The 21,816-nt window shown below is 42.0% G+C and overlaps 2 protein-coding genes across 3 annotated transcripts; one reads left to right on the forward strand and one right to left on the reverse strand.

Moving 5' to 3' along the window:
• Nucleotides 1–7,809: 7,809 nt before the first annotated feature.
• On the reverse strand, nt 7,810–14,196 carry LOC136444934 (probable proline--tRNA ligase, mitochondrial). Its single transcript, XM_066442718.1, has 11 exons — nt 13,764–14,196; nt 13,113–13,290; nt 12,661–12,734; nt 12,224–12,377; nt 11,838–11,945; nt 11,323–11,416; nt 11,020–11,051; nt 10,424–10,565; nt 9,801–9,936; nt 8,747–8,929; nt 7,810–8,194 (listed from the first exon to the last, which is right to left on the reverse strand). Exons 1-11 carry the CDS (start codon nt 13,950–13,952, stop codon nt 8,078–8,080), a joined length of 1,407 nt encoding a protein of 468 aa, XP_066298815.1. The 5' UTR covers nt 13,953–14,196; the 3' UTR covers nt 7,810–8,077.
• Nucleotides 14,197–14,293: 97 nt separating this feature from the next.
• LOC136444522 (translation initiation factor eIF2B subunit beta-like) lies at nt 14,294–21,765 on the forward strand. Of its 2 annotated transcripts, none has more exons than XM_066442116.1 (16): nt 14,294–14,414; nt 15,545–15,621; nt 16,064–16,150; nt 16,530–16,618; nt 16,878–16,908; nt 17,062–17,104; nt 17,375–17,434; nt 17,877–17,926; nt 18,246–18,342; nt 18,603–18,662; nt 19,234–19,367; nt 19,744–19,804; nt 20,054–20,113; nt 20,347–20,398; nt 20,974–21,058; nt 21,555–21,765. In XM_066442116.1, exons 2-16 carry the CDS (start codon nt 15,551–15,553, stop codon nt 21,625–21,627), a joined length of 1,053 nt encoding a protein of 350 aa, XP_066298213.1. In that variant the 5' UTR covers nt 14,294–14,414; nt 15,545–15,550; the 3' UTR covers nt 21,628–21,765. The 2 variants fall into 2 exon arrangements, with proteins under 2 accessions (XP_066298213.1, XP_066298212.1); XM_066442115.1 differs by lacking the exon at nt 14,294–14,414 and adding an exon at nt 14,703–14,915.
• The last annotated feature ends 51 nt before the right edge of the window (nt 21,766–21,816 follow it).

Consider the following 21,816-nt stretch of genomic DNA (forward strand, 5'->3'; position numbering starts at 1 on the left):
TCCGTAGCCGGCTCCCTTACCATACTATTCACTCTATTTGGCCAATTTCTACTATTTTCCCAGCCATCCGCGGGATCTGGTAGAGGCTAGCTTTTTACCCGCCTTTTGGAACAATAAACTAGTCATCTGTGTTGGTGTTCGGTGAGTCTATATGGGCTGTGCCCTCCACACGTATCCACTCCAGCTGGAGACATACGGCCTGTTGAAACAGATATGTGAGACCGTCCAGTGGACTAACACAGAAAGCCGCAACGAAAACGAGACAGTGGCACGCTCTGAGCCCCGCTTAGCCTCCGATGCAGACTCCTCCCGACTGTTTTCTTTTTCAAGTTATTGTTTTTATACTATTACATTTTTTTTCTTATTGCTGGCCAACAACAAGAAAAAAAAGTAATAGTAAAGCTGAAACTTAGAAAATGAAAACACCCGGAAGGAGTCTGCAACGGGGGCTAAGCCCCGCTACCCTCAGACCGGGACTTCTCAGCGTGCATTAGGCTCCGTGCAGACAGAAAAGACAACTTTACTTCAAGCCCAACGAACTCGACTTTGGGATGACCTCTGCATATGTATTGGATTCGCCTTGTCGTGTAAGACTGACATCATTGTGTCTTAAATGTCATATTCGTCTTAGGACAGAGCTATCTGCGACAACAAATCAAAGGCATTCTTGGGGCTGTTGTGGATGTGTCGTACAAGCTTCGTAACGTAAACGAGACAGTGGCACGTACTGAGCCCGGTTGCCCTCAGACCGGGGCTTCTCAGCGTGCATTAGCCTCCGTGCAGACAGAAAAGACAACTTTACTTCAAGCCATCTTGAGGCCTAACGACCTCGACTTTGGGATGACATCCACAGTATGCAAAGCTTCAAGTTTACATTGTCTACTGGAAGGTCCCTACGGCGCTGTTACATTCGTCGTAGGTCGCTATAAGCTTAAGGTTTTGATGTCGTAGAAAAGCAGGCTGTGATATTACGATAGAACCAATTGCCGACAAGGAACTGTATGAGATAACCTTTAAAAGCAAGAATTTCGTACGACACATGCTCGGCCATTAGTTTGCAATCGTACGACTATCATACGACGTCGACTGTGAACGGTACTACGGCCTCCGTTGCAGGCCTTCCCACTAGCGTTTTACTAGCGATTTTTTTTTCAACTTTTTTTTTTTGGGGGGGGGGGCGTATCTTCTTGAGCCCCCGTATCTGCTTGGGCCCCGTATCTGCTTGGGATTGTGGTAATCGCCCCCCCCCCCCCCAAGAAAAGTTGGGGAAAAAAATCGCTACCAAAACGCTAGTGGGAAGGCCTGCAACGGAGGCTATGTGAACGGGGCGTTACAGTCACACTTGTACTTTCGTCGCAGGACAACTTTACGACAGCAAATCGAAGGCATTCACAGGACACACCTGGATGTGTCATACAAATTTCATCTGTTGTGTGACGGAACATGCATGTTGTCGTAAATACCGTAGTGTCGACGGTCGGTTATGCCAATTTTTTGTTGACATCATGATCACAGTACGACAAAAAAGATCGTGCGACAATATGACCGTGCCTTAGGTTTAGGCACACACTCTGTTGGCCTTCGGTAGCGATGTGCTGTTTATACCATCACTCTTCCTATTCACCCTGTGCCACTGTATATGTCGTTAAGGGACTAAAAATACCCCAAGGTGTGTATATGCTTCAACACTAGTCCTTTAATCACATTACCTCTGTACACTTTGAGGGGGAGAAGAAACCGCGGGCTGTATGTGTGTCTCTCAGGATCTGTTTAAAGGGAAAAGGAACAAAAACAAGCTGGCTGGGGGCACGGAGAACGAGGTTTATGTAGCGTGGAATGTGGGTCAGAACTAGAATGGAGTAAAGATGACGGTCCACTGTACAAGAAATAGAAAGAACAGTCAATGGTATTTGAGAAAATGAAGCATTTGAGAAAGGGAGGGAGAGAAAGTAAAAGAAGATAAAGGAAAGCGTAGAGAACAAAAAGTAGGGGAAAGGATGAACGAAAAGAAAACGAGAAAAGAAGTGAGAAATGAAATAAAGATAAAATTCAATTCAGTATATTGTTTGGAGTGATAGAGAAAAAGGAGAAGGATAACTCTAGGCTAGCGACTATAGGAGGGAGTGGGACCAAGCCATAAGCAATGAAAAGCTTCTCTTAGAGTTTTAGAACTGCAGCATTTGCCGTTCTCAGTGGCTCACCACACGACGCTATCGGTGCAAAACGGTAGCAATCAGATAACCGCAGCATGATGATGACAGAAAAAGCAAGCTCCAAACACTGCCTAACGGCAACCCGAGATAACCCAGCCACCAGTCCCTTTTATTTTGACGGAGGCCACGGCACGTGTCAGTCTATTGGACCTGTCAGCTCGGGTTAGAGCTAAAACCGCGAGTCTAGCGGGGGAGGAGGGCATATTAATCTCCAAGCAGATCTAATGGTTGCGAAGACCGTATCCAACTGGCAGAATAATTTCTTATTGCAACCTAAGAACGTCTTCTGACAGTTGGATACGGTCTAGGTCTTCGCAACCTTTAGATCTGCTTGGAGATTTGGGGAATATGACACGTGCCGGTCTATTGGACCTGTCGACTCGGGCTAGAGCTAAAACCGCGAGTCTAGCGGGGGAGGGAGGGGCGCGAGGGGATCAGGAGCTCTGACAAATGGTTCGGGGATAAACACACACAGCAGGGCTGGCACAGATAGAGGACATAGAGCTAGCCTACAGGGAGCCAAACCGCAAGGTTGGCGCACAGAACTAAGATCTACTAGTCTCTAACAGACGGGGATAAACAAAAACAGCACGGCTGGCACAGACAGTGGGCCAAACCGCAAGGGGCTGGCACACAGGACTAGGTAAAAGGTAAAAGTAAAGGTGGTCTCATAGCCTTTTGGGGGCCGTAGGGGCTGTTATCCAGTGTGTCTAGGGCACGGTATTGGACAAATGGATCGGGGATAAACACACACAGTAACTATAGGGCTGGCACAGACACAGTCACAGGGGAGAAACCGCAAGGTTGGCGCACAGAACTAAGATCTACTAGTCTCTAACAGACGGGGATAAACATAAACAGCACGGCTGGCACAGACAGAGCTACAGGGGGCCAAACCGCAAGGTTGGCACACAGACTTAAATATGTAAAAGGTAAAAGTAGTCCCATAGCCTTTTGGCGGGGGGGGGGGGGGGTCGTAGGGCACTGGGTTGTTATATCCAGTGTCTAGGGCAAGGTATTGGAGCCCAATCCACTCTTTTTCCACCGTCTTTCACCTCCCCAACTGAAGTCAGGTACCCATTTTTACACCTGCGTGGAGTGAGGAAAGTCGTGCCGTTAAGTGCCTTTCCCAAGGGCCCAATACCAGTGGCATGTCAGGGGATTTGAACCCAGGACCTCTGGATTCTGGGCCTTCACAACAGAGAAATTAGATCACCGAAAATCTCCAGTTGGGCACTGATGTAGGCACGACCGGGCCCCGGGCTGAATTTAACTAGGACTCAAAATCAACCTGGGACCAGGTAACAAATAGACGCCGTGAGTTAATCGTGCAAACACCGAGAGGTATCCCTCGGTACCCCGCAGTCCAACGGGACAAATGTGTACTCTCCAAGCAGAGGAGTGGGTCCGGCTGTTTTTTCGATCTCAAAAAACAGCCGGACCCACTCCTCTGCTTGGAGAGTACACATTTGTGGCTTTAGGGCCCGGCTGGGTCTACACCCCCTGCGGACACCGGTGCAAATGTGCCCGAAGCATTACTGTGACAGTCCAAGATTTACCGCGTAGCGAACTTAAGCTCCCATTTACAGGCACCTTCTATGGCCGTATGTGTTTGATTTGTGTCTTCATAACAAGCTAAGAAATCGCCGCGCATGGCAGGAATTTCGTTAGTACTTAGGTGAGAAAGGACAATTTGTTTTGCCAACTATCCTGTTACATGCACAGCTTTTCAGTGAGGCTGATGGCCATACTGGGTTGGGGGTCCTATGAAGACATTACAGTGCCAACGTACGCCATTTCATTACCTTTACTTTAATACTGTACGTGGCAACACGTAATTAGCCTTCGGGCATGGTTTTGCTAACATTTTCCGCTATGAAAATAGATGAGATATGATGTCTCTATTGTAGGACATCAGGCACTGTGGACAGAACTTTTTGACGACTAAGATTGAAGAGGCCAAAGTTGTATTCAGGGGAAAATCATAAACCTCCTTGATTTCACGTCACATTGGGGTCTACCTCCTATCGACGTCATCTATAAGATAGATTCCCCCAAACGGTTGGTGTGACGGATAAGGAGAACTAAATTGGGGCCTGCTCATTAACTATACGACTCCCGTCTGCCTGGTACCGTGAAACACATGGTCATTCCAGCTTTACGACAAGTAAAACACCCAGACACATGGTTCGGAATACTTGTGCATACATTCCTGGTTGCGATCTAGGTTACCATCGCTACTTGTCATCCCGGCTTATAATCATTTATCCATAATCTTGTCATGTTCCACTTTTCATTCACCCATAGACTTCTTTTGAATTTTCACACTCTAATTGTAATTTTAAAGTGACTTTTTAAAAATGCCCTCCAATTTTAAAATTTGAAACCAGTATACACTTTCTACTAGCAACTTGCCGCAAACCTGAACAACTGAAGATCCCCCCCCCCCCCTGTACTTGCTCAAAATGACTTAGAATGAAGACTGGAACACGTTTCGAACTTCATGTCCAAATTTGGCTGCCGATAATCACGTGACCAGCATCCTGCCCCCATCCATCAACCGGACAGGTGTGCGTATTCACCCTGGGAACGAGACTCGACATTCCTGCTGCCAGCTCGTTCAAACAGCCCGGAAATGCCTTTTTTGTGTCGGCTGTTGACAAAACAACAGTTTGTATCCCGAGCGCAACATGGGAGCAAGGCTGACCTGCTATTCCTAGTCTCCAAGCAGATGTAGCGAGCGGGTTTGGTGGTGTTTCGTGCGTACCTTTTTACAGCTATTAAAGGCAACCAAAACAATATCAGAGCCCAAAAAGTGGAAATAGAATAATGCTGAAATCTTTATGGTAGTGACATTTACTAACACTGTTAAGTACATTTGCGCAGTAACTCCATACTTTTGGCATCTTAAAACCGCGCAAAAACGTGCCGTATGATGATCCCCCTAGTTTCGCGAGCCTATGTGCCCGGTGACCATTTTCAGTGAGTTCTCACATCATGACAACGACAGCGTTTTTTTTTTATCATGGACGTCGCTATAATTTGTGATGGTGTTGTTTTGAACTAATCACGTATAGAAATGACTAAATAAATAGACTTCCAAAATTTTCTGTGTCTGTGCGTATGTATGTGTGTGTGTATGTGTGTGTTTGCGTGTGTGTGTCACTGTGTATGTGTGTGTGCGCATGTATGTGTGTGTTTGCCTGTGTGTGTCACTGTGTATGTGTGTGTGCGTATGTATGTGTGTGAGTGAGTGAGTGAGTGTGCACACGTACAACGATAGAGAAACGGCACGAAAAACAAGCCAAATCAAAACATCTGTTTTCAACCCTGAAACAGTACACGCTGCGACCTGGCACTTGAACTCAGAAGCGCCTGGGAGTATATTTCATACCCAATGTCATCACACCCCGCTGAGGTGTCAAACAGTTAAACTTTTACAGACGAGACCACTCCTGTTTTTCTCATGCCGACTCTTCATCCGTCAAAACAAAGGTAAAACATTCAGAGATGAAGCCGAACTAAGAACCAAGCTTTGACAGGAAGTTGGCAATGATAGTTTCATAACGTGAGTTTAACAAAAAATCAAGATCAGCAACTTTTCCAGGCAAGAACACTCCTGTTTTTCTCATACCAACTCTTCATCCGTCAAAACAAAAGTAAAACATTCAGAGACGAACTGAACCGTGAAGCGAACCTTTACAGGAAATCGACATCGACATACTTTCATAACGCGAGGGTTATAACTCATGCCTCCCCTTAAAAGTAGCAGACAATTCACATACATGTCCTCCCCTTATTAGAAGTACTGTAAAAGAGGAAACGTTCACTAGTGTTTCCTTGCCGTGATTTTTCCGGAAACCCATCAACGCGAAGCTAAGACCGCGAACATTTCCACTTTTACAGTAAAACAGTGCATGGAATCACTTTTTACAGTACCCAAAATTTCATCCACGACTTTTCCTTTGAAAGACTTGAAAAGCTACATGAGTTTAATTGGAAACGCCTCCTCACGTAGTGTTCAGGGTAAATAACCAGGCTTTAGAAGCTGAGGTCACAGCTTGTTGAGGTTTAGCTTTCAACATTGGCAGACTTCCTGAATTAGATACATGCATGGAGCGGACTGATCCTCAAGCCAGCCGTCAGATTCAGTTATGCCTCCCTCCCGCTGAGAGCGATCGCAGAGCGACCGTATTAAAGTTAAAGTGACCCGAGCGTCCGTATACAACCAACATTGAAACCGTTCATCACACGTATGTTAGGGGCAGTCATCATCATCAACACTTTTATCATGCAATATGTACAAGTATGATTCAAAGGACGACTAAACACACAAAGTTTTGTCTTTTTCTATCAAATTCGTTGAACAATCCGTCAGATCTTTGCTCACTTAGCGGTCAAGCGACACAAACTCGCATTGGTCGCTTAAATGTCAAGATGTATGATGGAGAATACTGGAAGCTTAAATCTACATTAACCTCAAACCGCTGCACATAAAAGAACCCAACACACTAATCGAGAAGAGTAGGGGTGACCCGTGTGCTTGGCCAAAAACGCGAGCCGTAGTGAAGCCGCATTGCACTACTACTAGCTACTTGAAAAAGCATCATGCTTTACCTCAATTGAGGATGCCTAGAAACGAAACCATCTGTGTGTTTCAACTCATTCAAGAGTAAGAAATATGATGATGATTGAATGTCCTGCCCTGGGCATAAGAATGACATTGATGACACACATCCTTCTTAGGCCGCATAGTTCACCTTTAGAACATTCATTCCTGTAACCCATAATGATGACAGCCTGTTTTATGTCCATCTTGAGAGAAGTAACCTTTCTCTGACCCCAGTCCGTCTGGAGGCCACACATTTGAGAGTTTGTTTCTCTGCTACTGAAACTGTTTCATCTGAGAGGCTCTCGGTTCTCAGGGTCGCACATCTGCAGCCCAGGGATATTTGTTTGTTTCGCAAAACTGGAAACACACTAGCCTCTACCAGGCTCCGCGGATGGCTGGAAAAATAGTAGAAATTAGCCAAATAGAGTGAATAGTATGCTAGGGGAGTCGGCTACGGAGAGAGGGTCCAATATGCCATCCGAGAGCCTGTGCAGATGTCTGATTTAAAGTAACTATAAGACTTAATGGATTGCACTATCAGACCGTGAGGGGCTTCAGTGCCAGTTTCATTGCAGAGTTCTGGTGGTAGCATTAAGTCCAGTCCTAAGGTGTTGTTGATTGAAACCTCTGCAGTGTTAAGTGTCATGTTCTACAAATGTTGAATTAACTATGCAGCCGAGATTTGCTAGCAAATGCAAAATAGTTCTTCCAGTCTTTAAACAAGTGTTGTCCAATGACTTGCTGTATGTACTATTGTACCTGCAGTGCCTCCTAGCAGAGTAAGGAGGAATTGCAGGAAGCTGATTACATCTGAATGCAAAGAAATAACTCTTCAACAAACCGCTTGTTACAGGTTTGACAAATGTCAACCTATTTTGTCTTTTCTCTATTTAATGACAGTTTTTTCCATAGATTATAAAATGAGAGAATTTTGGTATGTATATTTAATAATAGAGAGAAGAGAGAGTGTGTGAGTGAGTGAGGGAGTGTGTAAGAGAATTTTTAATGCATGATCGAGCATTTTACCAAAATGCAGTAGAATTTCTGTCAACCTGCAGTATTGCAGGTATACAAATAACATGTATTGCACCCTTAGCATGAAAGTTCATCTCTGTTGGTAGAATTCATTATTACCAAGTCCCAATTTCTCTTATAGTGTTGGACGAAAAGTTTAGTCTTGTAATAATATATTGCACCCTGTTTAAGCTATACTCGAAGAACAAAACAAAGTACCATAACAAAGAAACAAACATCATATAGTGACACAGTCAGACAGTAACTGCAGCAGCTCCTCCCTGCTGACATGATAAGTTTGTGTCTGTTGTCCAGTCTGCTGGATCAACTCAAACCTCCGGTCTTCCTCCAGGGCCTGCAAGGGAGCACATCAGGTCATTATAACTCTTAAACATGCAAAGCTGAACACTGCTAGATGTGCAACCTTTTCGTCCTTATTCTAGGCTTTCTTTGTTAGTCTATATGCAATATAAATAATATGTCTACTTGACTTCACTATGTAATATGTCTATACTGTACAGGAAGCTTTTACAAATACTTAGTCTTATTGGTTGTAATTCAACAATCACTTTTAACTCTGTGTGTATAAGCAAATTTGTAAAAAAAAAGCTGTCTCTGGCAACAGGCTGCAAAATGTTTTTATGCAGTTTTTGTGCAATAAAAACCATTACTTCATACAGTTTTGCTCTATATTTTCTTTGGAATGTGTGTGTGTGTGTGTGTGCAAGTGTGAGTAAGTGAGTGGTGAGTGGGTGAGTGAGTGGGTGAGTGAGTGAGTGAGTCAGTGAGTGTGTGTGAGAGAGAGAGAGAGAGAGAGAGAGAGAGAGAGAGAGAGAGAGAGAGAGAGAGAGAGAGAGAGAGAGAGAGAGAGAGAGAGAGAGAGAGAGAGAGCAAAAAATCAACCAACCTGTTTCCCTACAACTATAACATACGGGTATCCTAAAACATTAGCATCCTTCAGTCTTTTGCCTATGGTCATGTGACTCCTGTCGTCCAATAGGACTTCTCCTTTGAGATGAGGTAGTTCTTGGGGAATGATGTCATACAGATCCTCGGCTAGTTGTGCGGCGGCCTCCTCTTTACTGCCTTTCTGTACAGGAAAATTAAAAACATGAACATGTCAGTTTAGCCAGCATTGAGTATTTCCAAAAAAGGGAGTATAAACTATGTAAGAGTGAACTTTTGTTTTTGGCTTATCTGCCTGTCTATGTGTGTGTTTGTGTGTTTGTTTGCCTATGTGTGTGTCTGTGTGTGTGTTTGTCTATGTGTGTGTCTGTGTGTGTGTTTGTCTATGTGTCTGTCTGTGTGTATGTTTGTCTATGTATGCGTCTGTGTGTGTATTCATGCAATTGCGTTGCCAAGCATCCTCAGTGGTACTTTTTTTGTTGGTGAGACTAGAAGGGTTGCAAAGCAGTATTGTAAAGAGGTGAAGTCTGCCATCACCCCCTTTGGAGTTGTGTGGCATTACGGCAGGGTCCTCGGCCCAGAACCCAGCGGTCCTGGGCTGAATCCCCTGAAGCCACCGATGTTGTGCCCTTGGAAAAGGCACTTTACACGACTTTCCTCACTCCGCCCAGGTGTAAAAAATGGGTATTTATGTGTGGGTCACGACATCAGCAATAGCTGCCTGTGTTCTACATGTATTGCACTGTTTCAATTCTAATAAAATAGAAAAAAACAAATAAAAAAATCAAATCTCTCATAGCCTTGTTAGTAGTACTATTATGTATCATTCCATCTCGAGAGATGATGGTAGCACTTTGGTGCCATGGTCGTGTACAGCTTCTTGTCAGTCCTATCCTCACGTAGCAGTCCCGGCCACAGATGGGACATATAAAGTCAGAAAGGTTCAGGGATTGATTCTTAGATTCCTTGTTACGTCTTTGGATTAAGCATAAAGGAATGATGATTCAAACCTATGAATACCGCTGTTAAAGCCTAATTGGCCCACTACTGCGTACCTTAGGAGGGATGATGTAGACCTGGTAGGGTGCGATGACCCCTGGCCATCTGATCTGGTCGGCCAATGACAGGACTTCTACAGCTGCTGCCAGGATACGTGTCATGCCCAGTCCATAACAACCCATCTCACACAGCCTGGGGAATAGGAGAAAGGAAAGTGATCTCAATCTAGTTTCAACTCACTGAGGAGCTATTCTTCCACTGGTCACGACTCAGAGAAGACAGACACTATGTACTGTATTTACAGATTCATAAGTAGTAGTACTAGAATCCATTATTTAATTATACTGCTGCAGGGTTCCCTGATACAGGGGTGGGCAGCATTCGGCTAGTATTCACACCAGGCTTTCATTGTACCGAGGATACTCCCCTAGCTCTTTTCGACAAACACAATGTACAGTGGACCACGGCTTAACGTCCTGTCCTGAGGACTGCGACTGAACTCCCGGCTTCTAGTTTTAGAGGCAAGATTGCTAACCACTGGACCACGCGCGCTTTCCTTGCAGCCCTCTGTCTTTATCTTTTGTTAAATTCTATTTCAAAATGTCAGAGGATCAAGGAAATAAAATTGGTGTACATACATGTGGCATTAGAGAAGTAAAATAAACTAAGTGAAGCTTACTGTGGCTGTCCCTTGTTGTTGAGAAAGCTGGCGTTAAACACAGCGGAGTACTTTGTGCCGAGGTAGAAGGTGTGTCCCACCTCGATGCCCTGTGTGAGGGACAGGGCACCGGAACAGGAGGGGCAGGAACTCTGGTCTGCAGCTGGGCAGGACAGAGGCTGTCGTTAGTCTTGGAATCTGTACTCTGTATTAATTTGTCTCTCATCTCGTCTACTCTAGCTATTTGAAAGTGAGAGCAATATTGATTCAGTTTAGATCACTTAAGAGCTATACTTCCACCGGCCGTAACAGAGAATACAGACTGTCGGGGCAACACAGAAGATCTGACAACCATTTTTCTCCACCCTTCTTAGTTTTCTATTCTTCTCAATATTTCTGTTCTCAATGTTTCACTTAGTGTCATCTGTTTCTATATTGTATTGCACGTACATTGTATTTAAATCAGCTGAGAAAGGAACAAAAAAACATATAGTTTATATATAGTTACTGACTTACTGAATTCAGGTATATGTATTTCAACATTTGATTTTTTCAGACAGATCTAGATTGGAAGTTATATAGGTGAATTCATGATGCGAGTTATTTATTGAACATACCAATGGCCTCTTTGTTTGCTCCAAAACTGCACCTGTAAGTAAAGAGGGAGAAAAAAGAAAATAGTGTTGAGAATTTTGTATGACACACCCACAATTGTCTTAGAAATATCCCTAATTTGCTGTTGTGACATATGACATGGGAGCCTTCTCCCTGCTGCCTAACTCTGTAACCAATAGGGAACTGGGTGCCAAACTGCTACTTCAGTGTGCTGAAGGTTAAACATTTTAAAGTACTCTACATACACACTGTTAATTCCATAGAAACAAGCAAACTTACAAACAAAAGATGTGAACCCAACATACTTAGAACAGACGAGAAGCTGGTCCTCCCCCACCTCAGCAGCCAGGTGGTACTCATGGGACAGGCTGCCGCCGATGTCGCCTGGGTCAGCTTCAACTGGACAGACAGGGAACAAGGAACTGTGATTTCTTGTGATTTTTCTCATTCAAGCCCGAAACGTGTGGGCTGTAATAAAGTTTTGAACGGGAACTATGCGGCTACAGCGTCTTTTCTGAAGACGTTGCGTGAGTGTGTACGGTTGACTTGAGGTTGTCCACTACTATTTACCTTGTTGTGATATTTCTGTTTTCCTGTAAGTTGGTCTTAAGCAATGGATCTATGCTATCTATCATGTAGCCTCAGATTTGGTTTGGTTTAGAAGAACTGCATGCAGTTTTTCACCTAGCTGTTGCCTGCAAAATGGTTACTGAGGTCAATGCGACCATGTGTATTTTGTACAATGAGACCAGTGTGCACATTAATTGACATATATGTACAAGGTACAGTACAGTAGTATGAAGAAAAAAAGAAACTGTACCTTTGACATAGTCCAGTCCCAGCCTGTTGAAGACCCTGCTGTAAGCCTGACTCACACCTTCGTATGTCTCACGAGCAGTTTCCTCACTTGTGTCAAATGTGTAAAGGTCTGCATATGGAGTAGGGAAGATATTATTTTACTTCAGATGAATTCTATTCCATATTGTAGCAACTGCCTGCTACTCCTTTTCAGTATAGTGGCTTTTCATTGATCGATAACCTCATAGTAATTATAATTTGAATATGTACCAGCCACTATGTTGGCATGTTTAACAGACATACACTGCAATTCAAGTCATATGAAAAGCATGTACATGTATGTAGCACATGCTTCGGTACAAAATGATTAACTCAGGAGCATTGTACACAGGCTATGAAGGTCCATACCTTTCATAAGGAACTCTCTGCCTCTCAGGAGGCCAAATCTCGGTCTTCTCTCATCTCGAAACTTTCTTGTTATCTGATAGAGTTTGATGGGCAGCTGCTTGTAGGACAGGTTGGTCTGAGCTGCTACAATCTCTGTTACGGCCTCCTCATGGGTCTAAAAACACAACATCACAAGGACACATTTTATAGACTGGCTGTAGTTAACATTACATAACAATGTACTAACATTAATTTTCAGATTGAAAAGTCAGTGATACTGGACAAAGTGTATGTTTCTGCACAGTACCATTGCTGCACAATGGTCAAAACTGCTTTTATCCCTTATACAGATCAACAATGCCCCCTGTCAATTTACCTGAGTACTGCATCAAAGCTTTGACTTAAATAAAGATTAAAAACAAAACTACATTGTACAAAATACATAAGAAAGCTCTTACCGGTCCTAGGCAGTAGTCTGCCTTGTGCCTGTCCTGCAGCTTAAACAGCTCAGTACCCATCGTGTCCCATCTGTCTGGAGATGGGAATATTTAATTGTCAACATAAAAAAAAAGACATGAGATAAGGGTAACATGATCATGAGTTGTCACAAATGAAAACAATTCCATCACAGCATTGTCATTTTCCCAACACTACGAATGATGAGTTGTCACAAATGTTACAAATGATAAAGATGTAACAAATTTAAGGTTAGAGGCAGCAGCTGTAGCCCTGCATTAAATTCTACTTCAAACTTCCTTACTTTTGTATCCCACCTCTCTTTTTAATCCTTTATTGAATTAAGTCTTCAACACTATATCATCAGGTCATATTCTATTGACATAGACATATTGCATGATAAAAAAAAAATGGCGTCAGAGTTGCCACACAATCAAGATCGTCAATCTGTTACCTGTGGCTTTCCACAGTTCTCCTGGGGTCAGGGTTGGCATCTCGACCTTCTGACCTCCGATGGCGCCCATCTCCTGGTCCACCAGTCGTACCAGTTTCTCCACCGCCCTCAGTGCCGGCCCCATCAAGTGGAACGCACCAGGGTGGGCCTGACGTATCAGACCAGTTTGGAGCATCAGCTAAAGATAGAAGTACAGAAGTTTTACCTAAAAAAGTATATCATGTTGTACCAATTTCTCCACTGCCAGTGCCATCAGGTTGAACACCTGGAGTGCACCTCTGACGAATCAGACCTGTCTGCAGCATCAGCTAAAAATCAGACAATAAACGTTACATTATCTAATGGATGAGAGGCAGCTGTGATTTTTCCTCTAACACCGGAAGCACTGGTCACATTTGGTATTTGTTCATCTGTGTTTTTAGGTAACAAAACTAACATTATTGAATTGAATAAAAGAACTACCACTCATCACAAATCCTTAAGGTTCAGGTATAAATTTTTGTCAAGTGGGGGTTGACAGTATCAGTGCAACATCCTGTGGTGCATATCTCTTCTCTATGTAACTTTTGTGGCACTTTGAAAGTGTAACCACAAGTTTCTTGACACAAACATGATGCTATCAGTCTAGACATAAACTTTGTTTTTACTCACCCGTTGACTCTTGCAAGTGAGCTCTTTCCCCTTCCCTGAGACTTTGCCTTGTCTTGTAGACATGGGTTGGAACATGTTCGACACTCTCAGTCTGCCATCATGAACATATCGTCTTAAAACACACGTTTGTACGACTTCTCTGTTGAACAGTGCCAACAGCTGAACTGACGTACTAGTAAACACCCTCATGGTGGCAGTGAATGGTCAACACCGGTGGGGAGGGGGGCAGGCACCAAACGTTTCTTTTCTAGCTCTGTCAGAAAGAAAACTATCCAGTCAGAAATGTCATCGGCATGAAATTGATGTTGACAACCTTGAAAAGTAAAACTTATGCCCTTAAGACCTCACAAGTAAAAGATATCGTCAAGAATTGACTGAAAGAAAAATTCACGTCCATATTATCGTCTGCGCGGCGCCATTTTGGAAAAGTCATATCTCAAGTGACTAATACCTGCGAGTTGATTGGTCAATTTCCAAGAAAGTTGGTCCTGATTGGTTATATCACACTGTGACCTTTACCCCCTACTCGGGCAAAATTTCGTCAGCAAGACCAGATCGAGTTTGCAGGCAGAAGACCAAATCCAGCCAAGTTTTGAAGTTTTACCTTCGTTAGGTAGTTCGCTAAGAGCCAGAAATAATCTAACTTGAAAGGTAAGTTTCTTTAAGGCTATTATAAAGTGTTGGATTGCGTTTACAATCCCCAAATCGGACGTAAAACGCGAGGTTAACATGATTTTGTCTAAAATAATTTGTGGGGAGGGGCGCAGTTTTGGGATGCCTTTTTCTACAACTTCGCTCTTTTGCAGCTGGAAAATTGTTAGAACCTCTTAAAGGTAGACATGTGATGATATGTTACATAACTGGTGTCTACGTTAGTGCACTGCTCATAATACGTATGCTGTCAAATTATCAAAAGGCAATTCTACTTCAGATAAGGATTCAAATCTTTGCGCCTTTCCCATGCCGCAGGGTTGGGCGTTATTTATTGACGGCCCTTTGTTGACTTAGCATGCAGACTGAGGTTAAACATAGCCGTAAGGAACGTCACGTCCGGATCCGGGGTGTTTTTATATCTTTTATGATCCTTGACTTTGGACCTGATTATATAGGGACATGGTTTCACACAGGTCTGGCATCGACAGGAGGAAAATGGTAAATCATAATTTTTGGGACATTTTTTTCTGTCCTATTTCTGTTGCAGACAGTAGACCCACTGTAGAGGAACCATATGGAGCTCTATGGTTTTTCATTTCTCTGTAATAAGTATATTGATTGATTTATAGATGATGATGAGGATTTATTGATGTTTAATTAAAGCATGGCATTGTTTTCTTTTCAAACAAATATCATAACAAAACCTGGCCCCTTAATAGACTAGCCCAAGAGACAAATTGACATTGTTTGAGTCATTGCATCATGCATTATTTTGTATGTTTGTTTTGTTTGATAGTAAGCGTAGGCTAGCCATCAACTGACAAAAACTGGAGGTAGAAAATTAAAGGAGCAACCATTCCTACCTGGCTGAAGCCTTGACTCTGATTTCTACTCTACTGTAAAATACTGTAAATGCGTTTAAGTTTGCATGGTTTTAATTTGCAGTAGGGAGAAAATAGAGTGTTCGCCGTGGTTTTAAGTTTGCTGCGAAGAGCTTACTGCAAAAACCGCAAACATTTCTGCATGTACAGTACTGTACTGTACTGGACTGCACTCCATCCTATTCTACTCTCAGTCTACTCTACAAAACATAAAAACATAAAATGTAAACATACGCTATTTTTCAGGCCACCATGCCGGGTGACGGGAAGGAATCGGAGCTGACCGAGAGGATAGAAACCTTCATGGGGCAACTCAGACAGAGGTCAGTCACCTTAAGGTCATGTTTAACCTTCTCCTTGCTGCCTGACTCTGTACCCAATAGGAAATTGGGGGTCAAACGGCTACTTAAGTGTGCTAAAGGTTAATCCTACTGTTAGCAAGCGTAAGGCCTCCCAAAGGCTTTAGGAGCAATGGAAAAATCCTAAAGGAAGCCAGGGATCATAACAGAAAGGAAGATGCAGATGTGCAGTAGATTGTATTTTCCGATTTGATGATACAATATAGTGCTGAAAAGTCATCCAATGTTAACAATGTTTTTTTATTTTCGTAGTTTTCTCCACCACCAATTCATGACACCTTGAATGTGCATTTCCAACATACAGCTACTATTTCAAAGGCAGGGTTAAAACATCGCAAAAACCCTTTTTTCTACTTCTTTTGCAAAAATGAATGAATGTACAGTATTTGTACTTGCTTCCCTCCAGACAAACCCCAGGTTCCTACAATGTTGCCTACACCACACTGGACATCCTGCGCAGGGTCGTGTCACAGACTAGATGGCAGACCGCAAAGTAAGGAATGATTGAAAGCTTAAAAAGCCTTTTAAAAGTCTATATATCATATTCAACATAGAATCGGAAACAAAATCATTTTCATCTAATATACATATGTATCTCAAATCCATATAGCCGGTATAACTGCCCTTCAGTGTATACGTAGCAGACCAGCTTTCCAGGCATGCGGCAACAGCTCCATATGTTACAATTTGAATGAGTTGACACCTTTGCACATCTAACTCTAGGTGTTGTTTTAAAGGTAAATGGCTATAGTAGGGCACACCATGCCAGGCTATAGTAGGGCATTGAGCATTATGAGTTGGTACATTCACAAGTATTAACTAAATGGATGGTAACGTTACATGTACATATTTTTTTCTGTTGTTCTGTATAGAGACCTGATGGTTATAGTGAAGAGAGAAGGAAAGAGACTCGTCAGTGCCCAACCCTCCGAGACTGTGGTGGGGAACATGATCAGGAGAGGTACGTTACCATGGCAACAACATGTTCTATAACTTTATTGACACAGATGTAGTTTTGTGTTCTAGGCATGTAAAGGTTTGTAGTGATTTAGTTTCATTGAGCTGTACTCCTGTAATCTTACCTTTCAGTGTTTTATTTGCTTTAACATGAAGACATTCTTTAGTCATCTTGATACTCAAAATGGTTCTCTGATATGGCAAATCACAGGCATCTTTCCATACCAGTTTAGCCTAATCATTCATATCTTTCCTCCCTCTAGTGTTGAAGATCATCAGAGAGGAATATGCCAGGTTGGTTGTCACTTTTTTAATTCTCTTAAAAGACAAGTATGAAATAGAAACTCATGTTTGAACAGAAAATTAGATTTTCAGAGGTCCATCTTTGCATTGTGAAACACATACATTTGTAGAAAAAGAGTTTTCTCACCCCTTGTCAACATCTAGATTACGAGGCCAGAATGAGGAGGGTGACCAGGAGTCTCTACATGTAAGAAGGTTTCCTGTCTTTACGGTGCTTTTCATCAGAATTTTTAGATAAATGTCTGATTTGCATTGTACTTGTAGAAGCACATTGTGAGTTGAAACTAAGTTATACATTTGCATGACAAGATGTACATTTAGTTTGCCTAATAAAACATAATGCTTCATCTTGAACATTGTGCTCTGAGTTTGATACTGCCTTTTGTTTATCAATGTACATTTCTGAACACAAGCTGGATATGTACATGTAAACATTCCTATGTTTTTTCCCTGTCAGAAACTGCTTGTGGCAGGAGTAGAAGATGATGACTACAGTCTCAGTCTCCATGGGCTAAAGGTAAAGTGGGAAAAGTGCTGTTGTGTCAGTTTCTAAACTGTATAGAAAGACATTCTGTCAATACAATATAGACTTTCAATATAGATTGTCAGTAGTTATCATGAGCACAAGACATGACAATATCAGTTCTCTGTCTATCAGCGATTTCTAGTAATTGAAAATCAATAAATTTGATTCTCTCTTGATCAATTGACATACCTCCAATACAAGGAAGAGCTTTCACAAAGACACATGGCTGTGGAACACCATGGCAAAGTTACATATATTGGTAATGATTAGGATAAGAGAGTCGGTGTCGAGGTACTCAAATTTTGTAGGTTTACTTGTTTGTATCATTTGTATGTTCCTCTTCAGGAAGAAATAACAGCTCTGATATAGGAGATAGTGTAATAAAACTTGAGCTGTGTGATGATTGTAACATCTTATCTGTATCCTTCCCCAGCCTGCAGTTATAGAAGCCATCAATGAGATGATGACTGAGCTGGAAAGCAGGTAACTTCGCCTTTTTTGGTCTAAAAGAATATTTAACTTAAAACTATTTAAGTTAAGTGGAAGTATACAGATACAGTTAATGGGGCATCTTAAGATGAAGCTCATTTTTGCTGTTAGATTCTAAAGTAAGTTATTCACAAGAAATGAAGGACAAAGGCACAGGTTGATTTCTGACATGTAAACTCAGTAGATTCATTGTTTCATGTTTATGTAATTTTATGTCTCTTGGATGACAGTTTAAGACATTCACATCTATGTTTTAACAAGATCCATTTTAGCTATGTGAAATGTTGAAGTTATGTATATTGAAACCCTACAGTGCAGACAACATCGCTATGCAGGCACTGGAACACATCCACTCTAATGAGATTATCATGACGGTGGGACGATCTCGAACTGTCGAGTCATTCCTCAAGGTATGCTATGCTTTTGTTATTCCTTTACTTGTAAGTCACTAAGGGTTTAGGCACAAAAGTTCCCGGAGCACTCTACGGTATATATTGACTAGGTTGTCATTCTACGGGTATCCACCCAGCCCAGATCGTCTCACTCGGGGGATGTCTCAATCCATCCTCCTCTGGATGTAGGTTTCCAAAATAAAACTAGAATTAAGAAAGACGCCTTTTTTCCAGCAAAGTTATAAGATTTCTCATGCCTGAATTGTGTTTTTTTTTAGAGCGCTGCAAGGAAAAGAAAGTTCCAAGTGATTGTTGCAGAAGGAGGTCCCTTCTACCAGGTTTGTGTATTTCTGTTTTCTTCCTTTATAGTTTATGATATTTGTCAGTGCAGCACTGCAAAAATATGAATCATCTTCTAATACATATCAATGACTATCTTAATGGATATTAGGACAGGTAAACCCAAGAGCCAATACTGTTATAAGAGTATTTCAATTTAATCCATCAATAGTTATTTTAGGTTAGGAAGATTTGAGTGCTGTTCCTCTTTCCCTTTAGTCACTATCTCCGTGTTTATGAAGGGCATGTAGTTGTCTTCATCAGGGCTCAAGCCAACTCAAATTCTTATTCCGTCAACCTGATTTTCATCGAAGGGATGGATTCCTAAAAACAATTTTCTTCTGTCGCCGGGTACAAATTTCCGTTGTTCAATTTCCAGGCTGTCTTGATGCAGTAAATTTGGACAGTATATTCAAATTTGGATACTTTTCTCACAGACTTTTGTCCGTCAAGATTGACAGAATGGTCTTAAACATGTACAGTCGTATTCAGCAAAATTCTATGGAATGACAGGCACTGGTTAGAGCTCTTGTCTTCATTAAAAACTTGAACTTTCTTGTTTTCCTCCAGGGCCAGGTCCTTGCCAAGAACCTTGCTGAGAAGGGCATCGAGACCGTGGTGATCACAGACTCCGCAGTGTTCGCTATGATGTCACGGGTCAACAAGGTCATCATCGGAACTCACACCGTCATGGCCAATGGGGGGTGAGGAAATCACAGAGCTATCAAACTGCTCTAGCTTTCTATTAGTATTGCTGTAACTATTGACTAAGCAGTGGAAAGGGAATGATATATGATCACTTTCATATTTGTTTTAATTCCATAGTTAACAGAAGGTACCAGGTATTTAAAACAAACTGTGATACTGTTAAGTGTGATGATGTCTGTAATACTGTGTCTGTTACTGTAATGAACTGTAATTGAGTCTGTAATATTAAATTGTAATATTGTAAACTAAAGGGCAATCACCCTAAGAATTTTAAAGGACACAACTATTTTCTCAGCTGTTCATTATTTCAAGTATTCTAACTACATTGTACAACTGTTATCCATGTCTGAAGTATACTTTCTGTGCTCACAGGTTGAAGGCCATTAACGGCAGCCATGGAATCGCTCTAGCTGCAAAACACCACTCAGTACCTGTAAGTTTCTGAAGATAGTCTGTTGTACTTCTTGTTGGCTCTCATTGGCAGCTTCAAGTGGTCCACTAGCGATTGTTCTAACCATACAGTAATCATTGAATGACACTAGCTGTTCAGAAAATGCCATTGTTGATTAGGGATTTTTGAGAAGAAGTAAGAGTTCTAGTGGTACTTCTGTGTCATCAGGGTGTTTCTGTAACTGCATAAGTGTTGTCCTTGTCTTGATCTAAAAAAACTGTTTATTTCCAGGTGATTGTCTGTGCTTCCCTGTTCAAGTTGTCACCACAGTTTCTGGTTTCATCAGACCAGGTAGGTCAGGTTTTAGTCGTTGTTGACCTTCATCAAGGACATTAGCAATTTTTGCAGCATTGTATAAACGTTTGTTTGATGGTGATAATTATAAACCACCAATGATCAAGTAGGGACAGTGTCATTTGGCTCTGAGATCTTCAGTCTGTTCCTAACAAAGTTGAAATGTTTTTTGAGTGCTAGAAGATTAAAACATAAACCTTAATAAATCCATTGTTCTCTTTTCCAAACAGGCTGCTTTCAACAGATTTGTGTCTCCAGAGGAAGTGTTGAGTTTTTCTGAAGGTGAGAGAGTCAGATGTTTCATGATACAACTCTCACTCTCTCTCTCTATCCAATTTTACGTCTTTTATTCCCCATCATATGGGGGTTTGCCGTGCTTACACATGGATGGGGGATCCCCAGAACTCCTCATCAAGTGCAAGTCTTTTTTGTAGCAAGAGTTTTTACAGCTGGATGCCCTTCCTAACGCCAACCCAAACCCTATTTCTGGGCTTAGGACATGGGAAATATGCGTTAAGTGCCTTTCCCAAGGGCACAACGTCTGGGTGCATGACCGGACATGCATGGTATCTGCATGTTGATACCAGTTTCACTGAAATTCATGCTATGTTTGTTTCTAGTTCTGCTGTAACATAAGGTACACTGTTTTTTGTTTGTTTGAACATTTGTTTATTCATGAGAAGCTCAAATCGGCCTGAAGTCATTGAGGGAAGATGTAAGGGTAAAGATAAAATATAACAGAGGTTCAAATTACATCATTTAAGTCCTTATAACCCTATCAACATATATCACTACATATGCGCGGTACAAAAAGAGCTAGTTGGTCTGCTGACTGTTGAATGCTTCCCATCCCACAGGAGACCTGGTGTCCAAGGTCCACATTCCCAACCCCGTGTTTGACTACGTCCCGCCGGAACTGGTCACTCTCTTCATCTCCAACATGTAAGTCTCCAAGACTGGATATAAATTTCCCGAACATGTTGGATATTCTACATTAGTTTTTAGATTGTGTAAAAAAGGTAGAGCAGTCATCCTCAATTGAGGTGAAGCATGGTGCTTTTTCAAGTAGCAGTGGTAGTGCAATGCGGCTTCGCCACGGCTCACGTTTTTGGCCAAGCACACCGGGTCACTCCTACTCTTTTCGATAAGTGTTAGGTTCTTTTACGTGCAGAGGTTTGACGCTTGAGGCTTATGCCTGAAGCTCCCTCATAAACGGGGCCGCCGGCTTTACGTCACCATCCAAAATGACGAATGCAATCCCTTACAATTAAAATAGAAAGCATGGTGTCCTCCTTTCTGAAATGTTATATGAGTAATGCAAACTTGTAATACTTTCAAATGATTCAGTGAAATTTACTGACTATGGCTAGCCTGTCAAAGACTTTACCATATCTGTATTGCATGTAAATACTGACAGAATTATTACTTCTTATTCCAGAGGTGGCAACGCCCCATCCTATGTGTACCGACTACTGAGTGAGCTTTACCATCCAGATGACCATGATTTGTAGCATGTTAATGTTTTCCTGCCCACATCTTTAGAAAGTCTACACTAAATGTGATTTTTGGATGTTATTGGACCTTATGTATGTCAGCCTGTAATGACAGAAAAAATGCTGATTAAAATTAATGTCTCGTGAAAATCTAAAGTTGTTGTCCGTTTCCATTTTAACTTGCAATCTAGCCTGTTTTCGTATTTT

This window comes from Branchiostoma lanceolatum, chromosome 11 (genome assembly GCF_035083965.1).
Source record: "Branchiostoma lanceolatum isolate klBraLanc5 chromosome 11, klBraLanc5.hap2, whole genome shotgun sequence".
Lineage (NCBI taxonomy): Eukaryota > Metazoa > Chordata > Leptocardii > Amphioxiformes > Branchiostomatidae > Branchiostoma > Branchiostoma lanceolatum.

Coding starts and splice junctions, on each gene's coding strand:
- LOC136444934 (XM_066442718.1), bottom strand. CDS start 13,952: ATGAGGGTGTTTACTAGTACGTCAGTTCAGCTGTTGGCACTGTTCAAC. Junction 11,417..11,837: donor GGGACTGGACTATGTCAAAG/GTACAGTTTCTT, acceptor CTGTCTGTCCAG/TTGAAGCTGACCCAGGCGAC. Junction 10,566..11,019: donor AGCAAACAAAGAGGCCATTG/GTATGTTCAATA, acceptor TGTCCTGCCCAG/CTGCAGACCAGAGTTCCTGC.
- LOC136444522 (XM_066442115.1), top strand. CDS start 14,877: ATGGTTTCACACAGGTCTGGCATCGACAGGAGGAAAATG. Junction 16,909..17,061: donor ATCAGAGAGGAATATGCCAG/GTTGGTTGTCAC, acceptor GTCAACATCTAG/ATTACGAGGCCAGAATGAGG. Junction 18,663..19,233: donor AAGGAGGTCCCTTCTACCAG/GTTTGTGTATTT, acceptor GTTTTCCTCCAG/GGCCAGGTCCTTGCCAAGAA.